General features: G+C 41.1%; 1 protein-coding gene across 3 annotated transcripts in view; it reads left to right on the top strand.

Moving 5' to 3' along the window:
• Positions 1-27,506, top strand: part of LOC139264567 (serine/threonine-protein phosphatase 6 regulatory ankyrin repeat subunit A) — a 235,379-nt gene that overhangs the window by 191,445 nt on the left and 16,428 nt on the right. For 2 of the 3 annotated variants that reach the window (XM_070881239.1, XM_070881238.1), the window contains exons 17-25: positions 610-684; positions 3,407-3,608; positions 10,236-10,323; positions 12,249-12,366; positions 13,247-13,466; positions 15,376-15,463; positions 15,557-15,640; positions 19,230-19,375; positions 19,928-20,010. In XM_070881239.1, the coding sequence (XP_070737340.1) occupies positions 610-684; positions 3,407-3,608; positions 10,236-10,323; positions 12,249-12,366; positions 13,247-13,466; positions 15,376-15,463; positions 15,557-15,640; positions 19,230-19,375; positions 19,928-20,010 (1,104 nt within the window). The remainder of the gene's footprint in view (positions 1-609; positions 685-3,406; positions 3,609-10,235; positions 10,324-12,248; positions 12,367-13,246; positions 13,467-15,375; positions 15,464-15,556; positions 15,641-19,229; positions 19,376-19,927; positions 20,011-27,506) is intronic. The other variant, XM_070881240.1, reaches the window with a different exon arrangement.

The raw sequence follows: 27,506 nt of genomic DNA, 5'->3' as shown, positions 1-27,506 counted from the left end.
GCCAACTGGGTTTTCGCCGTGGAAGGTCAAATCGCGGCGAAACCCCGGTCGCAAAGTCGCCGAAAATCCAGCCCTTTAGGTTTAACTTGCATACTGTACCAAATTTTACAATACTTAATACTTTTCTTTAATTTGCGTCAGTATCTCCATTAAGCCAAGAAGATGCAATAGAATGGAATGGCACTGCTTACAAAAATATGTATTGTGTTAATGTACGTGGTTTTATTCGGGTTTGCCTTATGCAATTACAACCCTACAGAAAGATGAGGAAAGACTTGTAGGTCAGTCCAAGCTCACCCCATCCATTAACTGGTGCAAGGTTACCTTCCACAAATGCTGGTAATGCTAATTCCTGGAGAAAGCAAAACATCAGGCCAGTCTAAAAGGCCAGACTTCTTTACCCAATTTAACTCTGAAACTCTTCAATAGCCCACACCGTCAAAAATTTCACCTATGTCTCCCTTGGAAGATTATTTATCAAAGGAAGTTGTACATTAGCTATGCATGACATTTTCCTCTCTAATGCATGATCCTTTGTCCTGGAGCTTGTGTCAGTTGGATTTGTTGACGTGATGCTTCTTTTCTAAAGTATCTTATCTATTTTGTTAGTTGATGGAAACTTCAGGTACAGACATGCTGAATGATTCTGAAAACAGGGCGCCCATCAGTCCTTTGCATTTGGCTGTAAGTAGAACATACTTATAAATATTTGGACTATGCAAACATTCTGATCAGACTGCTTAGCTAGTTACTCATGTCCAGTAATAATTGATTGTAACTGTTGTGAGCTGGGGTATATTTTATCTCTGCTACCGATGCTTACATAGAAACATAGAAAATAGGTGCAGGAATAGGCTATTTGGTCCCTCGAGCCTGCACTACCATTCAATAAGATCATGGCTGATCATTCCCTCAGTACCCCTTTCCTGCTTTCTCTCCATACCCCTTGATCCCTTTAGCCTTAAGGGCCATATCTCCCTCCCTCTTCAATATATCCAATGAACTGGCATCAACAACTCCCTGCGGTAGAGAATTCCACAGGTTAACAACTCTGAGTGAAGAAGTTTCTCCTAATTTTACCAGCGTAAGAGTTTTCAGAAAACATAAAAATAAAATGTTATCAATCATTTATACATTAATAACCCTGTGCAACAAGAAGTTTATTTTTAGCCCTGTTAAAACATGTAAATCTATTTTTCCAAAAATAAAATTTTTGTTTTAAATATTTAATAAAATGCCATTTTAGTTAAATGGCTTACCCCTTATCCTTAGACTGTGTCGCCTGGTTCTGGACTCCCCCAACATCGGGAACATTCTTCCTGCATCTAACCTGTCCAGTCCCGTCAGAATGTTATATGTTTCTATGAGATCCCCTCTCATTCTTCTAAACTCCAGTGAATAGAGGCCCAGTAGATCCAGTCTCCCCTCATATGTCAGTCCTGCCATCCCGGGAATCAGTCTGGTGAATCTTCGCTACATTCCCTCAATAACAAGAACGTCCTACTGGCCACAAATTTAATCTATTGCACATAATGAGCTGTAATTTGCACACCTACGGGTGCATACTCGGTGCGCTCGCGCCGTAGTGGCTGCACAAGTTCCGCATTTAGCCATACGCTGCGCATGTGCTAAAACCCGCAACTTTCAATCTGTCAAAAATTCTCTTGACAGATCACACGCATCCCCGGTAAACAGGCCTCCGCAGGCGGAGAGTTGTGCTATTTGTCCAACTTCTGCTCAATGAATGCCCGGGAAATTGTTACATCTGATAAAAGTAGGCATAAGGTCTGATTTTACCAGCGTAAGTGTTTTCAAAAAACATAAAAATAAAATGTTATCAATCATTTATACATTAATAACCCTGTGCAATAAGAAGTTTATTTTTAGTCCCATTAAAACATGTAAGTCTATTTTTCAAAAATAAAATTTTTGTTTTAAATATTTAATAAAATGCCATTTTAATTAATTTTAACAATATAGCTGCCGAAATTGCCTACTGCCCGAAACGGGGCGCACCCTCCGTTTTTTGACGTTTTTCCCTGCTGCAACCCATGCATAAACATAATAGATTTTGCTTAGAACAAAAATATGCTGACGGCTGAGGGGCAGAAATGCCCTTTCAACGGGTCACCCGTCCCGACCAGTCATCAGCACGACGCGGACGTGCGCTGATTCGTAGCAACGTCTCCCCACTTCAGTTAAAGGGGAGGGCTGCAAGCTCGACATGTTTTTCAGGTAGGTTCACTCGGCCAGGGAGGGTTTCGGCCGGGCCAGAGGGGGTGCCAGGCTGCCAGCTAGCGGCCCGGCCCGGCCGAACCTGGGATATTACTATCGGCCCGACTTCGTAGTCGGCTGACAATAAAAAATGAAATGGTGTCACTGGCACCTCCCCTTTAAGGGCGGCCGCGCCGCCGACCAACAAGAAGTGCACCGACAGAAAAAGCTGTCGGGGACACTGAATGGCGGCGGCGCTGCTCCTGCAGGGTAATTCCGCAAAAGGGATATTTCCCGCGGGGCAATTTCGGGAAGGGGTCGGCGCGTGCAAGCCATGGCCTGGCAAACGGGCGGAGCAGTCCCCTACACCGTTCTGATCATGAGGAAGGACAATTTACAAAATGGCGGCCTTTCCCCGGAAAGTCGGCGGCCATTCCGCGCTTCCCCGTGGCTGCTGCTTTCAGGTGACCAGAGGCCTCATCGGGAGGGGCAATTTCAGCTCCATAGTGTTTTTTTTTTCATTTATTTGATGTGTAGAGGTATTTTTTGTACATATGGAATCCCCATAGCACGAATGGGGATTCCCTTTGGCTGGGCAAGCCCACGTGATCCCGGGGACACTTGTGAACTGCAGTGTCCCTGGGATACGTGGGCCTCTACGCAGGCCTAGGCATAGCGGCCCACGAGCGCAAGTGTCCGAATGTCCGGGACCATCGGGTAAGTTCATAGATTTTTTACAGATCAGAGGCATCCGTTCGCGGGAAACCTTTCAGCCCCAATTTATCCATTTTTTTGAGAATGCACTTTCGCATCTTGGACTGGTAGCTTTCATAGCACCAGGAGATTTATTATGTTGGATCTGGAAGAAAGAATCTATGATTTTGTAAATTGCTTGTCATTTTAAATCTATTGTAAAACCCTACTGTACGTCATCACTCTAAAATAAAGCTGATTTGCTATTGATTAAAAGGCAGACAAGTTAATAAACTATTTTATTCTTTGAAGAGATTTTACTGTTGACAATTTCAAAATAGCTCTGAAGTTTTAAACATTTTTTAATCATTCCTTTCTCGCATAATATTTTTAAGTGCAGGTTTTGTTATATGATAAACTTTTTCAGTTGTGTGTATATTCTTTTTGCCTGTTAAATGCATATTTTTGTTCTAAGCAAAATCCAGTATGTTTTTTTCAGGCTTACCATGGTCACCACCAGGCTTTAGAGGTACTGGTGCAGTCTCTCTTAGATTTGGATGTGAGAAATAATAATGGACGCACACCATTGGATCTGGCAGCTTTCAAAGGACATGTCGAGTGTGTGGACGTATTAATCAATCAGGGAGCATCCATTCTTGTTAAAGATTTTGTAACTAAAAGAACCCCAATTCATGCTGCGGGTAAGTACAGAGTTTGTTGTTCGGTATTTTTAAAATATTGAGTGAAATGAATGTCCTAGATTTTTACCCATAAAGCATTGGTGCAATATCTACATCTGTGCTAAAATATTGCAAGTTCCTAATAAATGGAACAAATGAATTGCAAGACAGTAAGAAAAATCTTAATCCATCAAGCCCACTTTATCTAGATCTGGTGCAACCTTGTGCACCATTTATCTGCCCTTTAACTATGTAATCTCCTGGGAAAGTGAGGGGCAAAAAAAATAGGTGGGGGGGGGGGTGGGGCTTGTTGACAATTTAGGAAAATATGCAGGAAATTCATCTTCAACAGAAAAAAGCAAGACACCAAGAGACTGCAATAGCCCATTAATCCTCATCATCCCAGCTAACTTAACAACTTACTTTCTATAACTGGAAATCTCCACTACTCTTGTCAGGTTCCTTTTTACAGAACTGTAGCAAATCCATATCCAGAGCGTACTGACTCTTTACAAAAAAATAAAAATAAAATATTTCATAACATCTAACCTAACTCTTTTCCAAAGGATTTTATGTGCATGTCCTTTATCATTTTCAATATCTCAACCATGTCCTCTCTAAGCCTGTATTTCTCAAAGTAAATAATCTTCACTCTTTAAAAACTTATCCTGTTATCTGAGGCCCCTAAATCTAGCTATTGAAATGGTGGTGTCCTCTGCATCTACTCCAAAGCCTCAAAATCCTTCGAGATGATTTAACACTGGACATGATACTCCAAGTGCAGATGTATCAAAGCTTTGTATTGCTGTGTTATACTTGATGGTTCCTGCAACACATCTAAAACTTAATTGCCTCCCCTATGATCACCTCACACTGTTTGTGCACTTATAAGTCCCAGGTGTGTCTTCGTTCTTGGAACATCGCCCTTCCCCTGGTAGTGCGCTTGATTAGTGTATTTGCGAAGCACAGAAGAGAAATTCAGTGTTCAGTTCTATTTAAATTGAATGCAGGTAAAATGGATAATTGATCAATTTGGACAAAACTCAAACCAGTGCCTATTACTGCAACTTAATTTTTAAAACACATTATAATCACTTTAAACACACAAAAAAGCAGAGCCACCTGCAACCTGAAAGCAAATTAGTGTGCCTCTTGTATGATTTTAAAATATTGCAGACACCTGATGCAGATAACCTAAAATGTTACGTTTAAATGCGCTTCTGTGTTGGTAAGTGTTGAGTGTAAGAACTGCTGATGCTGTAAATTGCCTGCTGTTACATTCAGCTTATGTTCCGCTCAGCACCACAGTGCCGAAGGGTGCATTTCAGTGGGCAGGTCATGGAGGTATGGGAGATTCTAAATTGTTGTTATAGTCATGCATTAAGTAAGGAAAGCTTTAATGTGCACGATTTTAAAAGCATTGCAGAGCTTTCTGATAAAGCCACAATCTGTCTTAAAATGTTCCCTTGTGTCTGTGAGTGGAGCACATAATTTAAGATAAGCTGTGTATCCAGCTGTTACTTTCACCGGCACACGAACCTTTCTCAGAAAACGACAAGATTTTTAAAAATCCTACTGTAGAAAAGGAACACTTTCTTTTCAGATGTCAGAATTTTGGGGGGAAGCAGTTTATAATACACAAATTACTCCTTTATAAGCGGCTGGCACGACCACAGGGTAACTATGAAAATTTGTGCTTTCATATTTACATACTGTATGCCCAGGAAAAAATCATCTGACATTTTCTAATTATTCTGATGATTCACATTTTTATAAATGTGTAAGTTATAAGCCTACAAAGTAAATGGGTGAAGTATATAATTGTTTTAAATAGATATGCTGGCAGGAAGCGAGGGGTAAGATAAGGGAAGTTTCTCAGACTGGAAAGATGTGGTAAGTGATTTTCCACAGGCATGTGTCTTGGGCTGCTCTTATTTGTTAGATATGTGAACAATTTCAACTTAGTTATTTCTGTTGTTATTGAGGGACCAATATCATTTGTTGAAGACACCAAATTAGGAGGTATGGCAAATTGTGACAAGGATTGTGGAAAAACTGCAGGAGGACATAGGCTAGCAGAAGGGACAAAAAGGTGGCGGATGTAGTTCAGTGTGGATTGATGTGAAGCAATACATTTTAGAAGGAAGAATAGGGAAAAGAAATACACCTTAAATGGTAAAATTGTAGCAGAGAGTTTCGGTGTGCAGATACAACAGTCATTTGAAGGTGGCAGCACACAAGACCATAAAAAGGACAAGTCCACTTTTGTTTTCTTGTCTAGAAGCATGAAACACAAATGCAAGGAAGTAATGTTGAACGTGCAAGACTAGTTGGGTCTTTTAGCACCCCATTAAAGGAAGGATATAAAATAACAGAAAAGAGGCTGTGGAGATTCACTCAGGTACGAACAGGAATCGTGGGTTATGGTATTAGAGAGATGATAAGTTATGACCTGGAGTGTAATAGATGACCAAATAGAGGTCTTTCGAGATTCTGACGGTACATAGTGATACAGTATTGTTTTCACAGATCAGCAAAAGTGCACCAATTTAAAACAGAGGTTAGAAAAATGTATTTACTCCTAGAATGTGGAATTATCTGCCAGTGACTGTTAATTCTTTTAAAATCGAATTAGATAGTTGTGGAAAGGAAGGGAGCTGGAAAGTGAAATTTAGAGTAGGAGGGCCATGTGAAAGCAAAAAACGCCAGAGTAGACTTGGGCCAAATGGCCTGTTTTGTTGCTGAAATATTCTATAGATCAGAACTGCATTGCTACTCAGCTCTTGCTGGTAGTATTGCTGAGCGGTATCTTCTAATAGCTCAGTGTCACTGCCAACAGTGTCTTTGTGGTAGTGCAAAGGATTGTAAAGCAATCTCCAGACCAGGCCAACTTCTCCAAGAACCAAATTATGAATTCCATCAGTTAGTTGACAAATCTCATTTCCCCCAGAACTACCACTTCTAAATTAAGACAATGCATTATTACCCGCCAGAAGTACCCGCCAGAATCAGATTAAAGTTTGCAAACTCCAGCGCAAGCCAATCTCTCCTTTCCCCTCCCCTGAGATGCTTCCATCACTCGGCAGCAGAGCCCCCCATACTACCACTTCCCTGTGCGCTCTTTTCACATCCTTAGCAAAAGACAGTACAGAAAACCTGAAGGGTTCTTGGAATGAAACCTCAGCTGTCAGTTAATGGAGGACAAATGGTGAGTGGTATAATCATAGAGACTCACCATCTGCATCAAAATATAACAGCAAACTGAAGATCATTCAAAACGAGATCCAATGTAGCGCGCTCTAATTGCAAGATGGTATTCTCCACCTTCCCCAACCCCCAGTAAAGTGCAGCTTCCCTCACATAATAAATGTAGCTGAAGCATTTCTAGGGCATTACCTAATCTGTACTAATGTTCTGCCTTTGCCATTCTTGAGGCCCTCTTGGTGCAGAACGCCTTCATTTCCCCTTCCTCCTACTAAAACCACATTCTAGGAGGAAAAAACTGAGAGCAGCACAGTGAGACACTCTGGTTAGTCAAGGGAAATAACCACAACCAACATGGGCAGTAGTAGATAATACAACCCTCTTACTCCTGCCCCAAATGAACCCTGAATACGAAGATCAAATTGCTTCCACCTTTAAATCTGCATTTCCCCAGTGCTAAAATCAATGAAACATAGAAATTTCTTAATATAGTAATGTGACCCAACAAGCACCAGGTAATCAAAAAATTAAAAAAATCTCTACAAATTTATGTAAACATATTTCATAAAGATATTTTTTTTAATACTCAGACCTGTACTTTATTACCTACACCATGGAACAAAAATCATGCTTTTTTAAAAAAAACAATCACAAACAAAATCCCCATATTGTTGTAATGTTTTTATTTAAAAAAGCAAAAATGTAGATAAAATTGTTCATTTCTGGAACTTAAAATATAAAACAATGAAATTAATATCTCCCAATTAAATTCTTCAGGTGCCTTTTCCAAAATGTGCATTTGTGTCCTGACCAATTCAGTATAATCTCAAATGTCAGTGGACTTGTACTGTTTGAATCCTGCAGCTTTTGCCGTTCTTCCTCAAACGGTTCAGTTTTTTTTGTGTAGCTCTATTTCAGATCTAGCCAGGCCCATCAAAATTTTAACTGAAGATTTGAGGGTGCAGGACAGACAAGAATGGTAACGTGTATGATGTCTGTTACTTAGAAATTAGAAAAGGACATTTGGCTTCTGCTTATTAATTTAATAGCAATCTTTTAAATATAACACTAGTTATATCTAAATTAGTTATAACTAATTAGTTAAGATCTAAAATAAGATGCGCTTAAAATATAGTCATTCAACTAGATAGAAGAACATGTTCTTTGCACTCCAATTAAGAGGCATTGAGGTATAGAACTTAACACTTTAAAAAATGAACATTTTAAGTTGAACAAACAGACCTATTATTTCAAAATATTGCTGTTTTACAATATGACAAGCCAGCTCAATGTAAGTGCTATTCGAGACAACAGGGCTGGAAGGTGCTTGCTGTGTTGCTGCCGTACATCCTGTAGATAGTATGTACCATAGCCACATTGTGCTGGTGATGGAGGAGGTGGATATTGAGGGAGGGGAATCAAAGGAACATAAGAAATAGGAGCAGGAGTAGGCCATACCAGCCCCACGAGCTTGTTCCACCTTGAAATAAGATTATGGCTGATCATCGATCTCAACTCCACATTCCCGCTGGATCTCCATATCCCTTGATTCCCTAGAGTCCAAAAATCTCTATCTATCTCCGCCTTGAATATACTTAGAGACTCGGCATCCGCAACCCTCTGGGGCAGAGAATTCCAAAGAATTACAACCCTTTGAGGGAAGAAATTTCTCCTCATCTCTGTCTTAAATGGCCTATTCCTTATCCTGAGCTGTGCCCCCTAGCCAAGAGAAACAGTCTCAGCATCTACCCTGTCAATCCCCTTTAGAATCTTGTATGTTTCAATGAGATAGCCTCTTATTCTTCTAAATAGTATAGGCCCATTCTACACAATCTCTCATCTTGAGACAGCCCTCTCATCCCAGGAATCAATCTAGTGAACCTTCGTTGCATTGCCTCCAAGGCAAGTATATCCTTCCTTAGATAAGGAGACCAAAACTGCGCACAGTACTTCAGGTGTGGTCTTACCAAGGCCCTGTACAATTATAGCAAGACTTCCTTACTCTTATACTCCAATCCCCTTGCAATAAAGGGCAACATGCCATTTGCCTTCCTTATTGCTTGCTGTACCTACATGCTACCTTTCTGTATTTCTTGCAAGAGGACACCTAAATCTCTCTCAACACCAAGATTTAAAAGTTTCTCACCATTTAAAAAATATTCTGTTTTTCTATTCTTTCTACCAAAGTGAATTATCTCACGTTTCTCTACATTATACTCCATCTGCCACCGTACTGCCCACTCATTTAGTTTATCTATATCCCTGTGCAGACTCTGTGTTCTCCTCACAGCATACTGTCCCACCTAGCTTTCTATCGTCAGCAAACTTTGATACATTACACTCAGTCCCTTCATCTAGGTCATTAATATCGATTGTAAATACCCTGCCAACCTGAAAAAGACCCGTTTATCCCTACTCTCTATTTTCTGTTGGTTAATCAATCCTCTATACATGCTAATACATTACCTCTAATCCCATGAGCCCTTATCTTGTATAATAACCTTTTATGTGGCATCTTATCGAATACCTTCTAGAAATCCAAATATACTACATCCACTGGTTCCACTTTATCTACCCTGCTGGTTACAGCCTCAAAAAACTCTTAATAAATTCATCAAAAACGATTTCCCTTTCATAAAACCATGCTGATTCTGCCTAATCATGTTATGATTTTCTAAGTGCCCTGATACCACTTCCTTAACCATGAATTCCAATGTTTTCCTGATGACTGATATCAGGCTAATTGGCCTGTAGTTCCCTGTTTTCTCTCTTTCCCCCCCCCCCCCCCCCCCTTCCTTTGAATAGTGGTGTTCCAATTGCTACCTTCCAATCTGCTGGGACTGTTCTAGAATCTAGGGAATTTTGGAAGATCAAAACCAATGTATCCACTATCTCTGCAGCCACCTCTTTGAGAACCTTAGGATGTAGGCCTTCCGTTTCAGGGGATTTGGTGGCTTTTGCTCCCATTAGTTTCTCTGGTGGAATCAATGAAGACTGCTTTGCCCTGGGTGGTGATGAGCCTCTTCAGGCAAGTGGTGAATATTCCATCACAAAAATGCTGCAAAAGCTTTGAGGAGTAGGGAGGTGAGCCACTTGTTGCAGATTCCCAGCCTCTGCCTCTTCTAAAGGGTTTGATGGTAGAGGACATGATGGTGATGGTGCCTTTGAAGGTCCGGGAATCTGTTGGACCTTTTGTTTTCTTGGCAATTGTCATTGCCCCCGGTACTAACGTTGCTCGAATATTAGGCATTTGTCAGCCCAAGCCTGGATGTTGTCCAGGTTCTGCTTTAGACTGTTCCGTTATCAGAGTTGAGATTGGAGTTGGATATTGTTGAATATAAGATTAGTAATTCTATTGCCATTTTTGCTGCAATTATTTTTAGTTGAGTAATAAATTTTGCACATGAATCATTCCATTTAACATTTTTTCAATGTATATTTCAGCAACAAATGGCCACTCAGAGTGCCTACGGCTCCTAATAGGTAATACTGACCTCTACACAGCTGTGGACATTCAAGATGGAAATGGACAGTGAGTAAAATATTTCTACTGCATATTCCATAAGGAAAATAGGTATTCTTTTGTTCAGTAGAAGTGAATTGTAGACTTAAAATATTGATCCAATTATTTAAGGAGAATATTACTATGGGAGAAAGGGGAAAAATAAAAAAAAATACAGGTACATTTAATGTAAACTGCTTTCTCTTCATGGCCACTGGTTGTGTTTATCTTGCACCGAAGCTTACACTGAATAGCTAATCTGTCGCTGGTGGCAGGCCAACATTTGATGCATAAATCTGCTTTTACTTCAAACGTTCAGTAAAATATTATTTGCAGCTAAGAGTTGCTTTAAGGAATTAGTTGTGCTCCCTTGATAGCTGAGCTGATTAAATCAGTAAGTACCCCAGCAATACAAACAGCAATAAATCATGCCTGAACCCTGGTCCATGCTGAGTTAGCAGATGTCTGGTGTGGTGGGGGGGGGAGGGGCGGGGGCGGGGGTAGGGAGTGTTACAAAATGACCTCGGCACCCTAATGAAAGAAAAAAATAGTTCAATGAGCCCTGTTGGAAGAACATAGCCATGGATGTTGGGAGAGAGACACACGATGCTCCCCTCCTCGTGATGAAATGGCTTGCCAATGTCGCTGTTTCTGCTCTCATATAAAGAATGGTCATTTGGGCAAAGAGACAAAGGCAGCTGGCACTTTGGAAACTGTGCTGCAATAAATTGACAGCTTGAGGAGGAATGATAGGAAGGACAGAAAAGTGGTGGGCTAAGGTGGAGGTGTGGAAGGAGGAAAAACAAGCTGTAGAAAGTAGAAGAACTATGTATATTTGTTCATCTGGTAATGCTTTTTTGTCAAATATAAATAGCAATATGTTCTAGGTTTTGAAATGCTTGGTCAGCCACATTTGTAAAAGAAACATACTTTCCGATCACACATCTTTCATGTGTATTGGTACATGCACTTACCTTTTTTTAAAAAGACTATTTTACATTTTGACGTGTTTTTAATCTGTGTAAAGAGCCACTGCCAAGTAAGTTAGAAAACTGATTCAGTTATTGAATGGATAGGAGTCGTTGGAAAGTGGCAGTAGCAACATATTGCTGGTGGTGTAACCAACATTCTGGCCGTGTAGCTCTCTGCCAGTCCTGCGCAACCCGGGACCAGCTTTCCAATGTTAAAGTTAACTGTGAACGGGCCATGCACCCAAAAAAATGAGGGGGAACATAGGGTACGGCCATTATTGTTGCTGTGTCTGTATTTTTAGATCTATCGATAGAAATGCCTAAAGCTTAGATAACAGATTTACGGTCAAAGAAAAAACTGGATATGCTGACAGCTGGTTTACAGTATAACTTGATCATAACATAAGAACATAAGAATTAGGAACAGGAGTAGGCCATCTAGCCCCTCGAGCCTGCTCCGCCATTCAACAAGATCATGGCTGATCTGGCCGTGAACTCAGCTCCACTTACACGCCCGCTCCCCGTAACCCTTAATTGCCTTATTGGTTAAAACTAGTTTAACTCGATCATAGACCAGTTTATAGCATTTTATAATGAATCATATTTCACGTTTATGATTTGAAAGGATACTGGGTCACAATGATGGAGACTATCTCCGAAACACAAAATTCTTGTCAATAGTTTGGTCACATGTCAAGCAGTGTTATACTTTACCTGTTTTACATTCAAGCTGCTTTATAAGTGTTGAAATTAAAAGGAAATAATTTCCAGTAGTGTAATCACTTTTTAAATTCACGTTTGTGTTGTATTTTCCATTTTACCTTGATTATTACTTATGCCCATAATATACTCTCAAAATGCATGATTTGAGATAAGTTGAGTTAATTTGCTTATGGATGAAAGTTAAATATTTTTTAATTAAATCTTGCATACACATGTAAATATGTGATATAACTATTGTTTGTATTGCTTTCTTTGTTGTAGAACTCCTCTGATGCTGTCAGTTTTGAATGGACATACGGATTGTGTATACTCACTTCTCAATAAGGGAGCAAATGTAGATGCCAAAGACAAATGGGGGAGAACTGCATTGCACAGAGGGGTGAGCATTTTGTGATGGTACAAATATGAACTAATCTAAGCTGATTATCTTGAAAGAGACTACTATTCCTAAATAAAAAATGCAGATAACGCAACCCAGTCTCAGCTACCAATACATAGTATGTAATTCTAACTGTTTTTAGCTGTAAACCACAGCTGAGAATTAAAAGTGAACAAGCAGACAAATAATAAACTGAATAATATAAATGGTTCCAATGTAACTGTATTGCTCACAACTATTTTTTAAGAATATATTACGAATATTTAATATGTGAAAGGTCTAGAAACCTGGAACCTTCCATTTGGAGAAAATACATGATTTATAAAATGTGTAATAAAAGCCTGGATGATTTCTACCACTGATGTGAGCAAAAATGTTGCATGTAGTAGTTGCCCATTTCACATTTGCAAAAATTCTTGTGGCATATTGGGTCTAATACTGAGTAGCCCTTCCTTTCTTAGTGTATACTTTGTCAGCAAATCAACTTGATACCAATTGTTCGCTGCATTTTTGCATAATGACAGCACGGAATCAATTGCATGCAGCCCAGTCCAGGGACTACTTGAAACTAGACAATGTTTCTGAGCCATGGGCAAACTTCAGCTGTATTGCTGTGCCCCTACAGAATTGAACAGCCAGGTGAATTTTATTTTTTAAAGAATGAACAAATGTATCATTGCTCACTTAGCAGGCAAGTGTAAACACAGTAGGCTTTTTGTATAGCTGTTGATTTTCATGGGCTGCTTGAGTTGAAGTGAATTTATTCACATAACAACTGAATATATTGTGAGAATATCTATCCTCTGCTTCAGAAACAACACAATTTTACATGTAACACATTCTTACAATTAGAGTTATTTTAAAAATGTGTGTTTTACAGGCAGTAACTGGTCATGAAGAGTGTGTGGAGGCTTTACTTCAGCATAGTGCTAACTTCTTAATTCGGGACTGCAAGGGCCGCACATCTCTGCACTTGGCAGCAGCTTGTGGACATGTAGGAGTACTTGGAGCACTACTTCAAGCTGCATCCTCAATGGATATTGTTCCTACAGTTTCAGACAATCATGGTTACACACCTCTGCACTGGGCTTGTTATAATGGTAAATACATTTAACTTCTATCTGGCCTGCAAAAAAGGTGTTGGTTTACAGATTACATTCAAAGCCAACAGCAAGAAATCTTCCTCACTTACTGTATCACAAATCACTGCTAAATCCAATGGACAATTTTGAAATTACTCTGAATTTACAGAAAATGTATGCTGTGTGGTTTCCATTTGCTTGACCTTTTGCTGTTCAGAAATTAAATTTTATAGAAGCTAATTGTCTCTCTATATGGTACGTATATACATTTTGTTATTTCTGCCTTCATACCTGGGTACTTTATTCTCTAATAGTTCAGACAAGTTGCCTGTTCGAATCAATCTGTCATTGCTGCACTTACTCTGGCACCTCAAGGGAGATGCTTCTGATTACCACCTCTCCACTGTTTGCTATTGGATTTTTGAAGGATACCATGAATCGTATCACACCATAGTACTTCCATGTTATGTACCATTGAACCATTTAGAAGTTAACGCCTATTTTTCTTCCGTTCTGCTGTCTGAAATTTTTCATGTCTGCTCATCTACCTCAAATGTAGGTACTCAAAGAACCACCAAAGTTAGCTGTGTTCATTTAGCGCTTCTGAATTTAAAATATGATTAAAAACATGTTTTCTAAATTTTTCCTCTCGTCTTGAGGCATTTTAAACAACTGTACAAAACTGAGCAGTACTCTACTGCCAGAAGGATAGAATTTGAATTGTTGACTTGCCCGACTACTATCATGGTCACTGTATAGACAAAAAATAACAGGCATATTATAAACTGGTTCAGTGGGACATTGTCCACAGAGACACACAAATGTTGTTTGTTAATAAACTGAGTTGTGAACCTGAGTTATCAAGGAACCTTTAATTAGAAAATACTACCAAAGCTGCCCTCATCATTAAAATTTAGCAAGAAGCTAAATGCAGCATTGCCTGTTTGAATGAATGTTTTCATCATTTATTCCTCTACTCCCAAGGTTTCGATCACAGACAAAGCCATCTCCAACCACTTCTTTGTATCCCTCACCACCCACATTCCCCATCAAACCCCACTTTTGTGTCTTCTCCTGGAGTAAACGCTTCCCAAGTCACTTAAAGCTGCACTTTCCCTTATATGATTTCCATCTTTGTTCCCTCAAGTCCAAGGGGTGCAGACTTGGAGTATCTGGCGCACAACTGGTTTACTAGATCACCAGATCTAATTGGACCACATCAAGTACGATCAGGCCTCATTCTCTCCTGCCAAAGCCACTCACTATTCCAGGGTCCCCCTGGAGACCAAAGGGTAGGGAAGTGGAGCTGAGTCCATGGAGAGATCATCCATGATCTTATTGAATGGCAGAGCAGGCTTGAGGGGCTGTATTGCCTACTCCTGTTCCTATTTCTATGTTTTTATAATCTTGGCATCTTTTCTCCGCTACTATCCTTTGGAAGGACCAGATCATGAAATCACTTATTGTTGGACATTTTTTGTTATTGCAGACATTTTCCATATTCCCAACAGTCTGTTATGGCCAGTCAAGGAGTAAAATATTAAACTTTTTTTTTTTACTTTGCTGATCAAAATTGATCTTTAACATCATATCTGTAGGATCCAGTTATTTTTAATACTCTTGGGATATTTTATCATTTCTTACAATGTCAGTGATATACCTTTACACTATATATTTATTCCATAGTCCTGCAGGAAATGCATAAATAGGCTAATTTCACAATCTTCCTCTTTTATTTGGATATTTAATCCAAGAGCATAAAGCTGCAAAGATTTTTGTATGAACCAGTCATCGCAATGCCATATACTTGTTATTTCTTGATCACTTTCAACAGAACTAAGACTGAATCAGATCATGTGTTTCTGTACATTACTGAAACAAGTGTAACAGTACAAAATGATATAAAGCATTTCCTTATCTTCCTCAGGTCATGATACCTGTGTAGAACTTCTGCTGGAACAGGAGGTTTTTCAGAAACTGGAAGGCAACTCTTTTAGTCCATTGCACTGTGCTGTGTAAGTTTTTTTTTCCATAGCCGTCAAAATCTGAATTATTACTAAGTGTCCAAGTAAACATATCTTTTAAATGGTACTTTTTTTCCCTTGCAGGATAAATGACAATGAAGGTTCAGCAGAAATGTTAATAGATGTTCTAGGTGCTAGCATTGTAAACTCTACAGATGGAAAAGCAAGGTAAAAGAATGATAACCGTTTCCCTTTCACTTTTAATCCGCATTATATCATTGGAAACAGAGTGATTCCTGTTGTCTATTAAATGTAACCTAGCACACCAATCAATTTTCACTTTGCTTAGTTAGATTCTCAAAGAACTCCCTCTCAAAAATCAAGCAGATAGGAAAACGGAACACAAAAGTAGACTGAGGGGATATGAAACGTTAGAAAAAGGGGCATACTGGACCAAATTAGTGGCATACTCCAATATAGTATGTAAAAACTGTCTTTTATTTTGGTAGGAAGAGTGTTGGTCAAAGACTTTAAATTGAGTTGAGAACTCTTGAGCCCAACCAGACAAGCATGATTTTAACCAACAATTCTTTATATATGCATGCAGTATTCAGACAATATAACAGTTCCAATAAAGCTGTTTGGGAGTGTTAGTGCACTCGTCTACATTTTTTTCTTTTAGTAGCTAAATACTAGTCATTTTAGAATATAACTCCTAATGGAAGTCTTTTAATAATTCATTATTTTAAATGTCATCTTGATTCATTTGGCAGCACTCTCTCTGCCAAATGATTGTCGGCTAAGCTCCACATCAGGATTTGAGCATGTAATATAAGTTGACACTTCAGTACAATACTGAGGGAATACTGCATTTTTGGAGGTGGTGTCCCATCATAGAATAATAAAAACATACAGCACTGACCGAGGCCATTCCCCCCATCGTGCCTGTGCTGGCTCTTTGAAAGAGCAGTCGTGCTTAGCCCCACACCCCCGCTTTTTGTAAGTTTCTCATCCTCAAGTACCTGTCCAACTCCCTTTTAAAATGATTTATGGAATCAGCTTCCAGCACCTTTTCAGGTAGAGCGTTCCAGATCCCAATAACTCAGTCAAAGAAATTCTCATCTTCCCTCTAGATTCTTTTGCCAATGATTTTAAATCCATGACCTCTGTTTGTTTATTGACTCACTCACTAGAGGGAACAGTTTTTCTCCCTCTACTCTATCAAGACCTCTCATCATGTTGAAAACCTATTAGACCACCTCTTGACCTTCTTTGTTCCGAGAAAAACAGTCCTATCTTTTACAGTCCCTCATCACTGATAACATCCTGGTAAACCTCTCTACCATGTCTAAGGCCTTTACATATTTCCTGAAGTGTGGTGCCCAGAAATTGCCCACAATAATCCAGCTGAGGCTTAACCAGTGATTTTTAAAGTACTAGCATGATCTCTTTGCTTTTATATTGTATGCCTCTATTTATAAACCCAATTAACCCATATGCTTTTTTTCAACCAACTTGACCTGCCACCTTTTAAGGATTTGTGTATATGATCGCCAAGGTCTCTCTGCTCATCTATACTTTTCAAAATTGTGCCATTTATATCATATTGTCTTTCCATATTAGTCGTCCCAAAGTGCATCACTTCACACTTCATTGAACTCCATCTGCCATGCTTCTGCTCATTTCACCATCCTGTCTGCCATCCGGAAGTCTACATCTATCCTCTTCATGATCATCTACGTTGCCAAGTTTCATATCGTCTGCAAACTTTATAATACTGCTCTCTACACCCCAGTCTAGATCGTTTATAAAAATTGCAAATAGTAATTGACCCAAAACTGACCCTTGGGAAACACCACTGCAAACCACCTCCCTTTCTGAAAAACATCCATCCACCACCACCCTCTGCTTCCTGTCACTGAGCCAATTCATTATTCATATCTCCGCTTTCCCCTTAATTCCATGGGCTTCCATCTTTTTAACAAGCCTTCTGTGTGGCACTTGGTTGGAAATCCATAGACAACATCTACTGCACTGCCTTGATCAACCTAGTCTGTTACCTCATCGAAGAATTCAGTGAAGTTAGTCAGACACAATTTGCCTATACCAAATCCATTCTGGCTCCTCTTGATTAATCCGTGGCTTTCCAAATGAAAGTTTATCTGGCCCCTGATAATGGTTTCCAATAGCTTCCCCACCACTGAAGTTAGGTTGACTAGCTTGTAGTTTCTTGGTTCATCCCTTTCCCCTTTCTTAAATCATAGAATAGTACAGCACAGAAGGAGGCTATTTCCTGAGTCTGCGCCAGCTCTTTCGAAGAGCAATCCAGCTAGTCCCACTCCCCGGCTCTTTACATCCCTGCAATTTTTTCTCCTTCATTTATTTATCCAATTCCCTTTTGAAGGCTGCTATTGAATCTATCAGGCAGTGCATTCCAAATCCTAACCATTAATTGCGTAAACAGGTTTTTCCTTATGTCGCCTATGGTTCTTTTGCCAATCACCTTAAATCTGTGCCGCCTTGTTATCGACCCTTTAGCCATTGGAAACTGATTCACTTTATTTGCTCTTATCTAAATCCTTCATGATTTTAAGCACCTCTATCAAATCTCGTAGCCTTCTCTGCTCCAAGGAGAACAACCCCAGCTTCTGCAGTCTATCCACGTAACTGTAATCCCTCATCACTGAAACCATTCTAGTAAATTTCTTCTGTACCCAAATAGTGGTACAGCTACGATGTCTGAAATCCGGAATTCTCAGGACTAAGTCTGCCGGTTTTTGGGTTTTTCCAGATTTCAGACAAGAAAATCAATAGTCTGAAATCCAGAATCCTCGACCGAATCCATTCCGGGTTTTGAGCAGCGAGGTCCGAAATCCATCAAAACCCGAAATCTGGCACGGATTCAGTTGAGGATTCAGGCTTTCAGACAATTGATTTTTCTTGTCTGAAATTCGGAATCCTTGACTGAAACCATGCCTGATTTCGGGTTTTGCCGGATTTCGGAGCTCGCCGACTCACTCCGCTCCTCGCCGCCTGCAGCCCCCTAGCGCTGCACTTTTTACCGGTAAGTAGCCGCCTTATTCCTCCTACTAAACTGAAGCACCCCACTGTTGGCCACCTCAAAAATGTTCGGTTTTTGGACAATAATTCCAGACGACTCCATCAGCTATATGCAAAATGTCCGGCTGTCAGCCAATTCCGGTTTTCGGAGTTCTGGATTTGGGACATTGCACCTGTATAGCATTAGCAAACCTCCAGTCCTCTGGCACTACTCCTGTATCCAATTAGGATTGAAAGATTGTGACCAATGCCTCTGCTATTTCTACCTTTGCTTCTTTCAGCAATCTAAGCTGCATTCCACCTGGACCAGGTGACTTACCAACTTTCAGTTCTTGGCTAAGACATTATAGAAGAGCAGCAAAATATCCTCCGTGTGTTTTGGCCAATGTTCCTCCCTCATCTCCACCAAAGGCAGATTAATTGGCAATTATTCTCATTGCTGGAATCTTTCTACGTGCAACATTGGCTTAGATTTGGTGATTTCAATGTAATTTATTGTATGTGAAGCATTTTGAGACCATTTCTGAGGGACTTCCTTTCCTTGTGTTTGTCTGGATTTATAGTTTTCACTAATTTTGTAATAGACATGGGGAATCTGGAAGAGATGAGATGTTTTAATCTGTATTCAGATATTTTGTGTGTGGAATAATGCAGTAATTTAAAATGTAACCCAGCAAATAATCTATCTTTCCAAAATTGAAGAAACAAGTATTTACATCATTAAACAACTGTAACTTAGCTGTTTTATTTATTGCAGAACCCCTCTTCATGCTGCAGCTTTCACGGATCACGTTGAATGTTTACAACTTCTGCTCAGCCATAATGCTCAAGTGAATACTGCAGATTCAACTGGGAAAACGCCAATAATGATGGCAGCTGAGAATGGGCAGACTAATGCGGTTGGTAAGGATATTGTTTGTCTTCTCGTCATTTTACCAGGGAAATGGTGCATTCTAAAATCAGTGCTGAACTGTCACATTACATACAATTTAATTACCTGAAACCTTTGCGATTATTTGCTTAGAAAATAAACAGTTTATTTCAGAATTGTGGTCTTTTTGCACATTTCACTTAGCTTATGATAGACTGCAATTTCAAAATGCGAAACTTGTGAATTTGTACTTTTCCTGAATAGCCCTACACATCATTATAGACTTCATTACTCATTAGCAATCATATTGTTTATAAACTGACCTAACCTATTAAAAAATTTTTATTTGGAATCTGCAATAAATATTAATTAAATCATAAGTATGCAGATATAAAACTGGCAACTGCAGCCAGCAATCGGCACACTGCAGTATTGAACATGTGCTTTTGTCCATATGGTCGAATTTATAGAGGGTAAAATTCAGTTTAATAAATGAGTCATTCTCATTAGTGGGGTGTTCAGTTAATGCAGTCTTTGTGCTGAAATTTAAAATGCATATGCGTGTATTTGCTGTTTTATTCTAGAGGTATTAGTTAGCAGTGCAAAGGCTGACCTTACCCTGCAGGATATGAACAAGAATACAGCCCTCCATTTGGCTTGTAGCAAGGTGAGTCTCAAACTTCAAAACTCTTAGTTACATAACAGAACACTTCAGTTTTATTGGGCTCAATTTTCCCCAGTGATTTGCGGCGTTATTTTGGCTCGAGTCACTTTTTTTGGTGTAAGTTTAAAAAAAAATGTTAATTTCCCAAGGAATGTGCACCAGCTCAGTGACGATTTTTTTAGGGTTTTTTTTGCGTCACAGGGGGCATAACCTGATGTCTGCACCAGTTTTTGTCAATTTTGGAAGTTTGCCCCCCAAAAAATTCTCCTAGGTCGGCGTATGTGACCACTCCCAAAAAACCTTCTGAGAGTTAAGAAAAAGCAGCGTGCATTGAAAAATCAGCACAAAAAGACGCCATTGTTTTTCAATTAAGTTTTGGAGGGAGTCAAAAACACTTAAATATGCATAATAAAGATTACATTTTTTTAACCTTATAATGCAGTATATGAAAGTTTGATGGAATTCTGTAAGTTTTCATATTTTTTCAAATGACGCGCCACCACCGAACGTTTGCAAACAGGGCTGGAGGGTCGGACATCAGCCAGCAGAATCGGTCCCGCGCCTGGAAACTGGCTCGGGGCTCGACTGCAAAAGAAGTCTGGGTGGGGGGCGGTGGCTGTGGAAGGCATCACAAGATTGCACTACGCATGAAATGTAGGTTGGGTGGCGGGGGGGAGGGTTCCGATCACTGCGCCCGCTCAGACCTGGGTGTGGTCCATACAGACCTGTGGGGAGCGAGAACAAAGAACCTTGCCTGCCTGAAGTTTTGAGCTTCTTGCAAAGGTAAAATTTAAGCATGGGGACAATATTGACAATGCCATACCTTGTACAAGCCTTTTGCATGATGGTGCTGTGGTGGAGACAATTGATTCGACGTCATCGCATGACGAATCTCAGAGCCCGTAGGGTGATGGGCAGGAGGTCTTGCCCACATCGGGTAAATCGAGATAGGCATTCGTACCTGCACCTGAGTGATGCAGACTGTATCAGAAGGCTGCGTTTCCGCAAAGAAGTTGTGACTGAGATCTGTGAGTTGGTAAAAGCAGACCTGCAACCTAGAAGCGCCAGGACTGCTTTGTCAGTTGAAGTGTAGGTTACAGCTGCACTTTCATTCTATGCATCCAGATCATTCCAGGCCACAACTAGGGATGTGTGCGTCTTTTGTCAACATGCAATACATATCTGCATTTGGCAGGTGACTGCTGCACTATATGCCTGGAGGAATGACTACATAAAGTTCCCCATGACCACCCAGGCAATGCGTGATAGAGCTGTGGACTTCTCCAGTATTGCTGGCTTCACAAAGGTACAGGGCTGCATTGATTGTACCCATGTCGTCTTGCGAGCACCTTTGGAGGATTCCAAGATGTACAGGAACAAAAAAGTCTTCCACTCCATTAATGCACAGCTCATATGACAACATGCATCGCATCATGTCAGTTGCTTCAATATACCCTTGGAGCACCCATGATGCGTTAATTCTACACGAGCGTTATATCTGCCATGTTTCACCAGCAGCCAGAAGGGCAGAGCTGGCTGCTGGGAGACGAGGGGTACAGCCTTGCCACCTGGCCCATGATGCCCCTATGCGTAACCCAACGAAAGCTGACCGGGCAGCAACATGTCGCACATTGCGACGCGCAGCATCATAGAGAGGACCATTGGCATCTTGAAACAGCATTTCCGATGCCTGGACCATTCTGGAGGCTACTTGCTATACTCCCCTGAGATTGTCGGTCAGTTCACTGTTGTGTGCTGCATGCTGCAAAACTTAACCATCGTGAGGCAGCAGCAGCTGGTAGTAGAAGACCCACCTGAGGTGAGAGTGGCTGATGATAATCATGAGGAAGATGCCGAGGACGAGGAAGCCAAGCAAATACCTGAACCCAGAGCACAACAGCGGAGGAGGGCGGGCCGTCATGCCCCTTTAATGATTGCTTGAGCCTTGCACTAGCAGCTCAACCATGAACACTTTGCTACCTGAAGGCTCAGCAGCAACTATTCCACTTGGACCATGTTTACTGTTTGGACCTGTTCCATAATGTTGTGTTGTGTTAATGGAACAAATGATGGAAATTATTCTTGTTTACTTCAAAAGTTGTGGCAATAATGGAGCAAATAATGGAAATGATTCAGTTATAATTTAAAATATATTTTATTCAAACGTTTAACAAATATTTGTTTGTATTTAACTTTAATAAACATATTCTTGTATCAAACTTTAAAGTTTTCACTTAAGATCACTTACAAACTTTTAAACTTGTAAATTTATATAACTTACAAAAACTTTTAATTTGAGAACAGTTACAACAGTAACATCAATAATAACAGCAGTACAGAAAGGCTCTGCCCATCTCTCCTCCACCTTTATTCTAAGACTGCAGGTGCACTTCTTGATGGGTGGGGGTGGGGCAGGCGGAAATGTGGAAGGCCCAGCTTGGTCCTCTTCAGAGGCTAGTCTGGGGATTGGAGTGGGAGTGGCAGTTGATTCTGTCAATGGGCGCAGGGTCTGAGCGTATTCCCTTATTGCAGCAGCTAACTCTAAAATTCCCTCTCTTGTGCCCTGACTGTGTGTCAACTACCTCCAACATACCCTCCCTCATGCTCGCCGCCAGTATCTTAGCTACCTGCGACATGCCCTCCCTCATGTTGAGCAACAATGTGTCAACTACCTGCAACATTCCCTCCCTCATGTTCCCGGACAGCATTCCCATTTCTCGTGAGAGTGTTGTTACTTTGCCCGATGGTCCCGATACCTCATCACCCACCTCACTGATGGTGTCCAGGAGTGATCGCGCAAGGTCAATACTCTCCGCATTCATTGCCATCATCTGAGCCACATCTGTTGGATCCTGCACCTCAGGAGAGTGCGGTCGTGCTCTCCTTCTCCTCACCCTGGGTGTGGCTCGCAGCATCCCAGTGGGACCCGCATCCTCGGATGGTGGGAAACCATGGAATGTCCCACCAACACTCAACCACTACTCGGGGAAGGGGTTAGCATCTCAATGAGCGGCACCTGCACTTCCTCCAAAGTGAGTACAACAGTGGGGACTTCATCCATCACCTCCCCCTCACCCCCATGCTCTCGGTCTGGAAGGTGGGATTGGAAGATGTTCCCCTCTTCAGGCTTGTCTGAATCTTCTGCATCGTCCGGGTTGACCTCAAGTTCTGCAAAATATAACAGAACAAATGGTTAGCAGCAGAGGAGGGGGCAGGGTGGCATGAGTAGGCTCACACAGCACTGGCAGCAAGCTTATTTGAAGATCCACGATGAATGATAGCACCTTGCATAAACTGAAGCGTAGCTGAGGTAGACATCCCCATGAACCGAAGCATGGCTTGCCCGCGCAGTACTTAACATTTAGCAAAGCCAGACTGTGGAATTTGCAGGACTTTGCCCTCTCCCTCGAGTGTGGGCCCAGCTTGTGCAGTGGTGGTTGCTTTACTCCAGGCAGGACCCATCAAAGCAGCGACCCTGTCTTCCAAGGTTGTCAGTGGGTGCAGATTTGCCGGGCCTCCTCCTGTTCGAGTTCTTTCTCGTTTGTTGTGTGCCACTTGCCTCTGCAAAGATGAAAATATAACTTGTAAGAGAGGGTGTCTTTCTGCTGGGTGGGACATATACAGATGGTCACATTTACAATTGCAATTCCATTGAAAAATTTAAATATTACTTACACTAACTACTTGACCAAGGTCCTGCCACTTTTTGCACTGGCCTCCAGACCTTGGGGTGGTCACCATTGCACAGTAATCTTCTGCAAGTTGGTTGCAGCGTTTCTTCATTTCTTTGGGTGGAACTTTTATATGACCTCTGCTCGTGTCAGCTCCTGCCATCTTGTAAGAAATTCTTGGTCCTTGCGCGCGTTGCATCTTGTATTGCAGCTCCGATTTTTCCAATGAGAATTAACATTTTCACACACAACTGGCTCTTTAAAAATGGCCGATTGCAGACCGGGAGTTGTACTGTGCATGTGCGCCCTTAGGAATCACGTCAAAAACTTCCTTTTTTTTTTTGCCGCATGTGCAGAAGGGGCAGCATCGGTTTTTTCGACACAGACAGTAGGCTCTACATCCCTCCGCCCCCCCCCCCCCGCCCCCCCCAAAGGCTGTGCAGCAGCAATTTTGAAAAATACAGCGGGGAAACTTGGCACATTTATTTTTGGAGTAGTTCTGGCCTAGATAAACGGGCGTAACTCTTGCAATATGCCAAAAAATGGCTTTGGGCAAAATTGAGCCCATAGTATTGATTATTAACAAGTGTTTAGATTTATAGGAATTAAACATGCAGTTGTAATTGAAATATTCCCTTGCCACCGACTCCATCCCTCTCCCTGGCCACTGTCTGAGGCTGAACCAGACTGTTCGTAACCTTGGCATCCTATTCGACCCTGAGTTGAGCTTCTGATCCCATGTCCTATTCATCACCAAGAGCGCCTACTTCCACCAATGCAACATCGCCCATCTCCACCCCTGCATCAACTCATCTGCTGTTGAAACGCTCGACCATGCCTTTATTACCTCTATACTCGATTATTCCAATGCTCTCTTGGCCGGTCTCCCACCTTGCAGCCTCCATAAAGCTTGAACTCATCCAAAAATCTACAGCTAATATCCTAACTCGTACCAAGTCCTGTCCACCCATCATCCCTGTGCTTGCTGGCCAGTGGTCAAATCATTTGTATGCTAGAGGAAGACAACAAGGCTGTGAACCTGAAGGAGACGGGGTAAGGAGATTGCTTAGATGAAGGTTGAACTTGCCACTGATGAGCAGTGGCTTGCAGCTACGACTGCATCAGCAAAGTGCTAAATATAGTGATAAATGGCCTCAGTAAGGTCATGGTCCAGCCTCATAACCAGAATAATTTCATTTTCAAATTAAGGAGCTATCTCTTCGAGAAAATTGTTATAAGATGTTGCTGGAGTCAAGATGAAATAAAGACTTGCATTTATATAGTGCCTTTCACAACTTGAGGACTTCCCAAAGTGTTTTACAGCCATTTTGTACACAGCAGTGTGCCACAAACAACAATGTGATGAGAACTAGATGTTGGTTGCTGGATAAATATTGTCCAGGTTACAGGTGAGAACTCCCCTGCTCCTCTTCAAAATAGTGCTCTGTGATCCTTTATGTCCACCTGAGAGGGCAGACGGAGGTTCGGTTTAATGTCTCATCCGAAAGACGGTACCTCCAGTACTGCACTGGAGTGGCAGCCCATATTTTGTGCTCAAGTTTCTGGAGCGGGATTTGATTCCATAACCTTCAGAGTCGGAGGTGAGAGCCACGGAGCCATGGTTGACAGCAAGCTAACAGCCTATTACAGCCCGTTGATCAAATAAGAAATTAAATTTTCACCTTCATAGCTACAATCCAAGCAGAGGAAACATCAGTTCACATACTGGCTGAAGCCAGATTTTAGCCATTGCTTCAAATCGGGAAAGATGGTTTAAATAGCAGAGATAAGCAGAGCTTCTTGTTAGTAGCATGGATTTTCAAGGTGCTTGTCAAGTTTTAGCATTCGGTGGTGAGTTTGGTATAGTGTCAGGATCTCGAATGCTGCTAGACAAAGACCACTCTCCTAACTCTAAGAGTTCATATTGCTCTTGTCGATGGCCATTGCCTTTTATGGCCAGAGCAATTGAGAAACACCCATGTCTAAAGGAAAACTAAAGCCTTTGATTCAACAATTAACTCCTGGCTGGGTCCTGCATCATTTGAGAAAATCTGTATCAAAACTGTTTGAACCTAGGAGCATGTGTACTCTTTCATTTTTACATTAAAACTACTTATTTTAACATGGAGGATTAATGTGCTGCACACTTGGATGGAAAAAATATTGTTCAAAAAGTGAAAAAGGGAACTTTACATTAACTAAACTATTAACGTCCTCGTATCTTGAAATAAGTTTGATTTCTTTATAAAGAACTCAATTTTTTCCAGACCAGTGCGGCGTAAAGTTGATTTGGTTTGTATTATCTTACTTTCATTGTTACACTTAAGGGGCCCAAATTTGGCCAGGAGTTTCTCCATTTTTTTTTTTTGGAGCAACTTGATTTTTCTGGAGTATCTTAAAAATCCCCATTCTGCACATTTAATTTGTGCCAGTGTAAGTGAGTTAGTTAGGATTTTTTTTTTTCAAACGGTGACGTTACCAGCCCACCTACGCCTGTTTTGGCCATTTAAGCCAGTTTGGACAGCTAATAGTTGCTCTAAACTAACTTAGGCCAGCGTATGTGGCCACTTCTGGCCGCACAGAAAACCCTTGCAGAGAGTTAAGAAATCAGCGCGGTAAGTACACTCTAAAGCACCAAGCACTAAACAAAGCACACAAATAAGCATTCAATAACAAATAAAAAATACAAGGAAGCTGAGAGGACCTGCACCTAGCACCAAGACTTACAAAGCACAAAAAGTAATAAGCAATTAATTAACAAATAAAAACTAGAAGGAACCCTGCACCTAAAGCACTAAGACCAAAATAATAAGCAATCAATCAATGACAAATAAAAAATAGAAGTCCTCCCAAAACACGGCCCGGGAATGCAGCGAGCCGCCGATGAGGGAGCCCATTCGGCCAGGGATAGGGGCGGCGCGCTTCGGCCCCTCCCACACAGCCTGCAGCTCACTCTGGGGTGAGGAGCTACTGCGCATGCGCACACATTGTAGCGCGCATGTGCTGACAGCGCCGGGACCTGGCTCCGCCCCCGAATCCAGTGGCCACGCTACGCCACCATCGGGGAGTGGCCGAACTCGGCCCGAAGATTTTTGGCGATCTTGGAATTCTACAAAAGTGGCGCACCTCTGGCGAGTTCACCAGAAATCTGTACTGACCAAATTGGGCCCAAGGTCTTGATGCTGCCTCTTCTACTCGTACACCCAGTGTGTAGTCCAGAATGAGGTTTTGTACACTGGCAAGTGGGAGATCTTGTGACCAAAAATGATTGTGCAGCTTTCTTAGGCATGTTTTTTGTTTGTTCTCTTCTTCCCCTCTCCCCCAGAAATGACGTAACAGCAATATTTATTTAAACATAGAGCTCAAACTTCTTTCAAAGAATGTAGAAGCCGATAGCTATAACGGGTACCTATACATAATTCTAAACTGGTAATTAAATTCAGGCATTTTTACCAATTGGGATAGTGGTTTCTGGTGGCTATTGAATATTAGAATAATTTTAAGTTCTCTGATGAATTGATCATTCCTCTTTTAGGAGGGGACAGTGAACAACAGCAAGTTACCAAATTAAAACTCCTTTAATCTCGCTCTGTGACTACAGTTCTGCATTGCCTTGGAAATGATTCGTCATTCTTGTTCCAAACTTGGAAGTAAAGGAAGATAGCTGGAAATGAATGAGATAGGAAATTGTTGAACTAGTGACTAAAAAAAAGCTGAATTAAATAAACATGAGTTTTTCAGGGCTGCCAATTACAACAGATTTGCTTGGCGAAGTTGAGTAAATGTAATCATCTTTGAGACGGTCTGTGAGCTGAATTATGTGATGCT

The sequence above is a fragment of the Pristiophorus japonicus genome, chromosome 5 (assembly GCF_044704955.1).
Source record: "Pristiophorus japonicus isolate sPriJap1 chromosome 5, sPriJap1.hap1, whole genome shotgun sequence".
In the NCBI taxonomy this organism is placed as follows: Eukaryota; Metazoa; Chordata; class Chondrichthyes; family Pristiophoridae; genus Pristiophorus; species Pristiophorus japonicus.
Note: the sequence above shows the minus strand (reverse complement) of the source record. Positions and strands in the feature narration are given on the sequence as shown.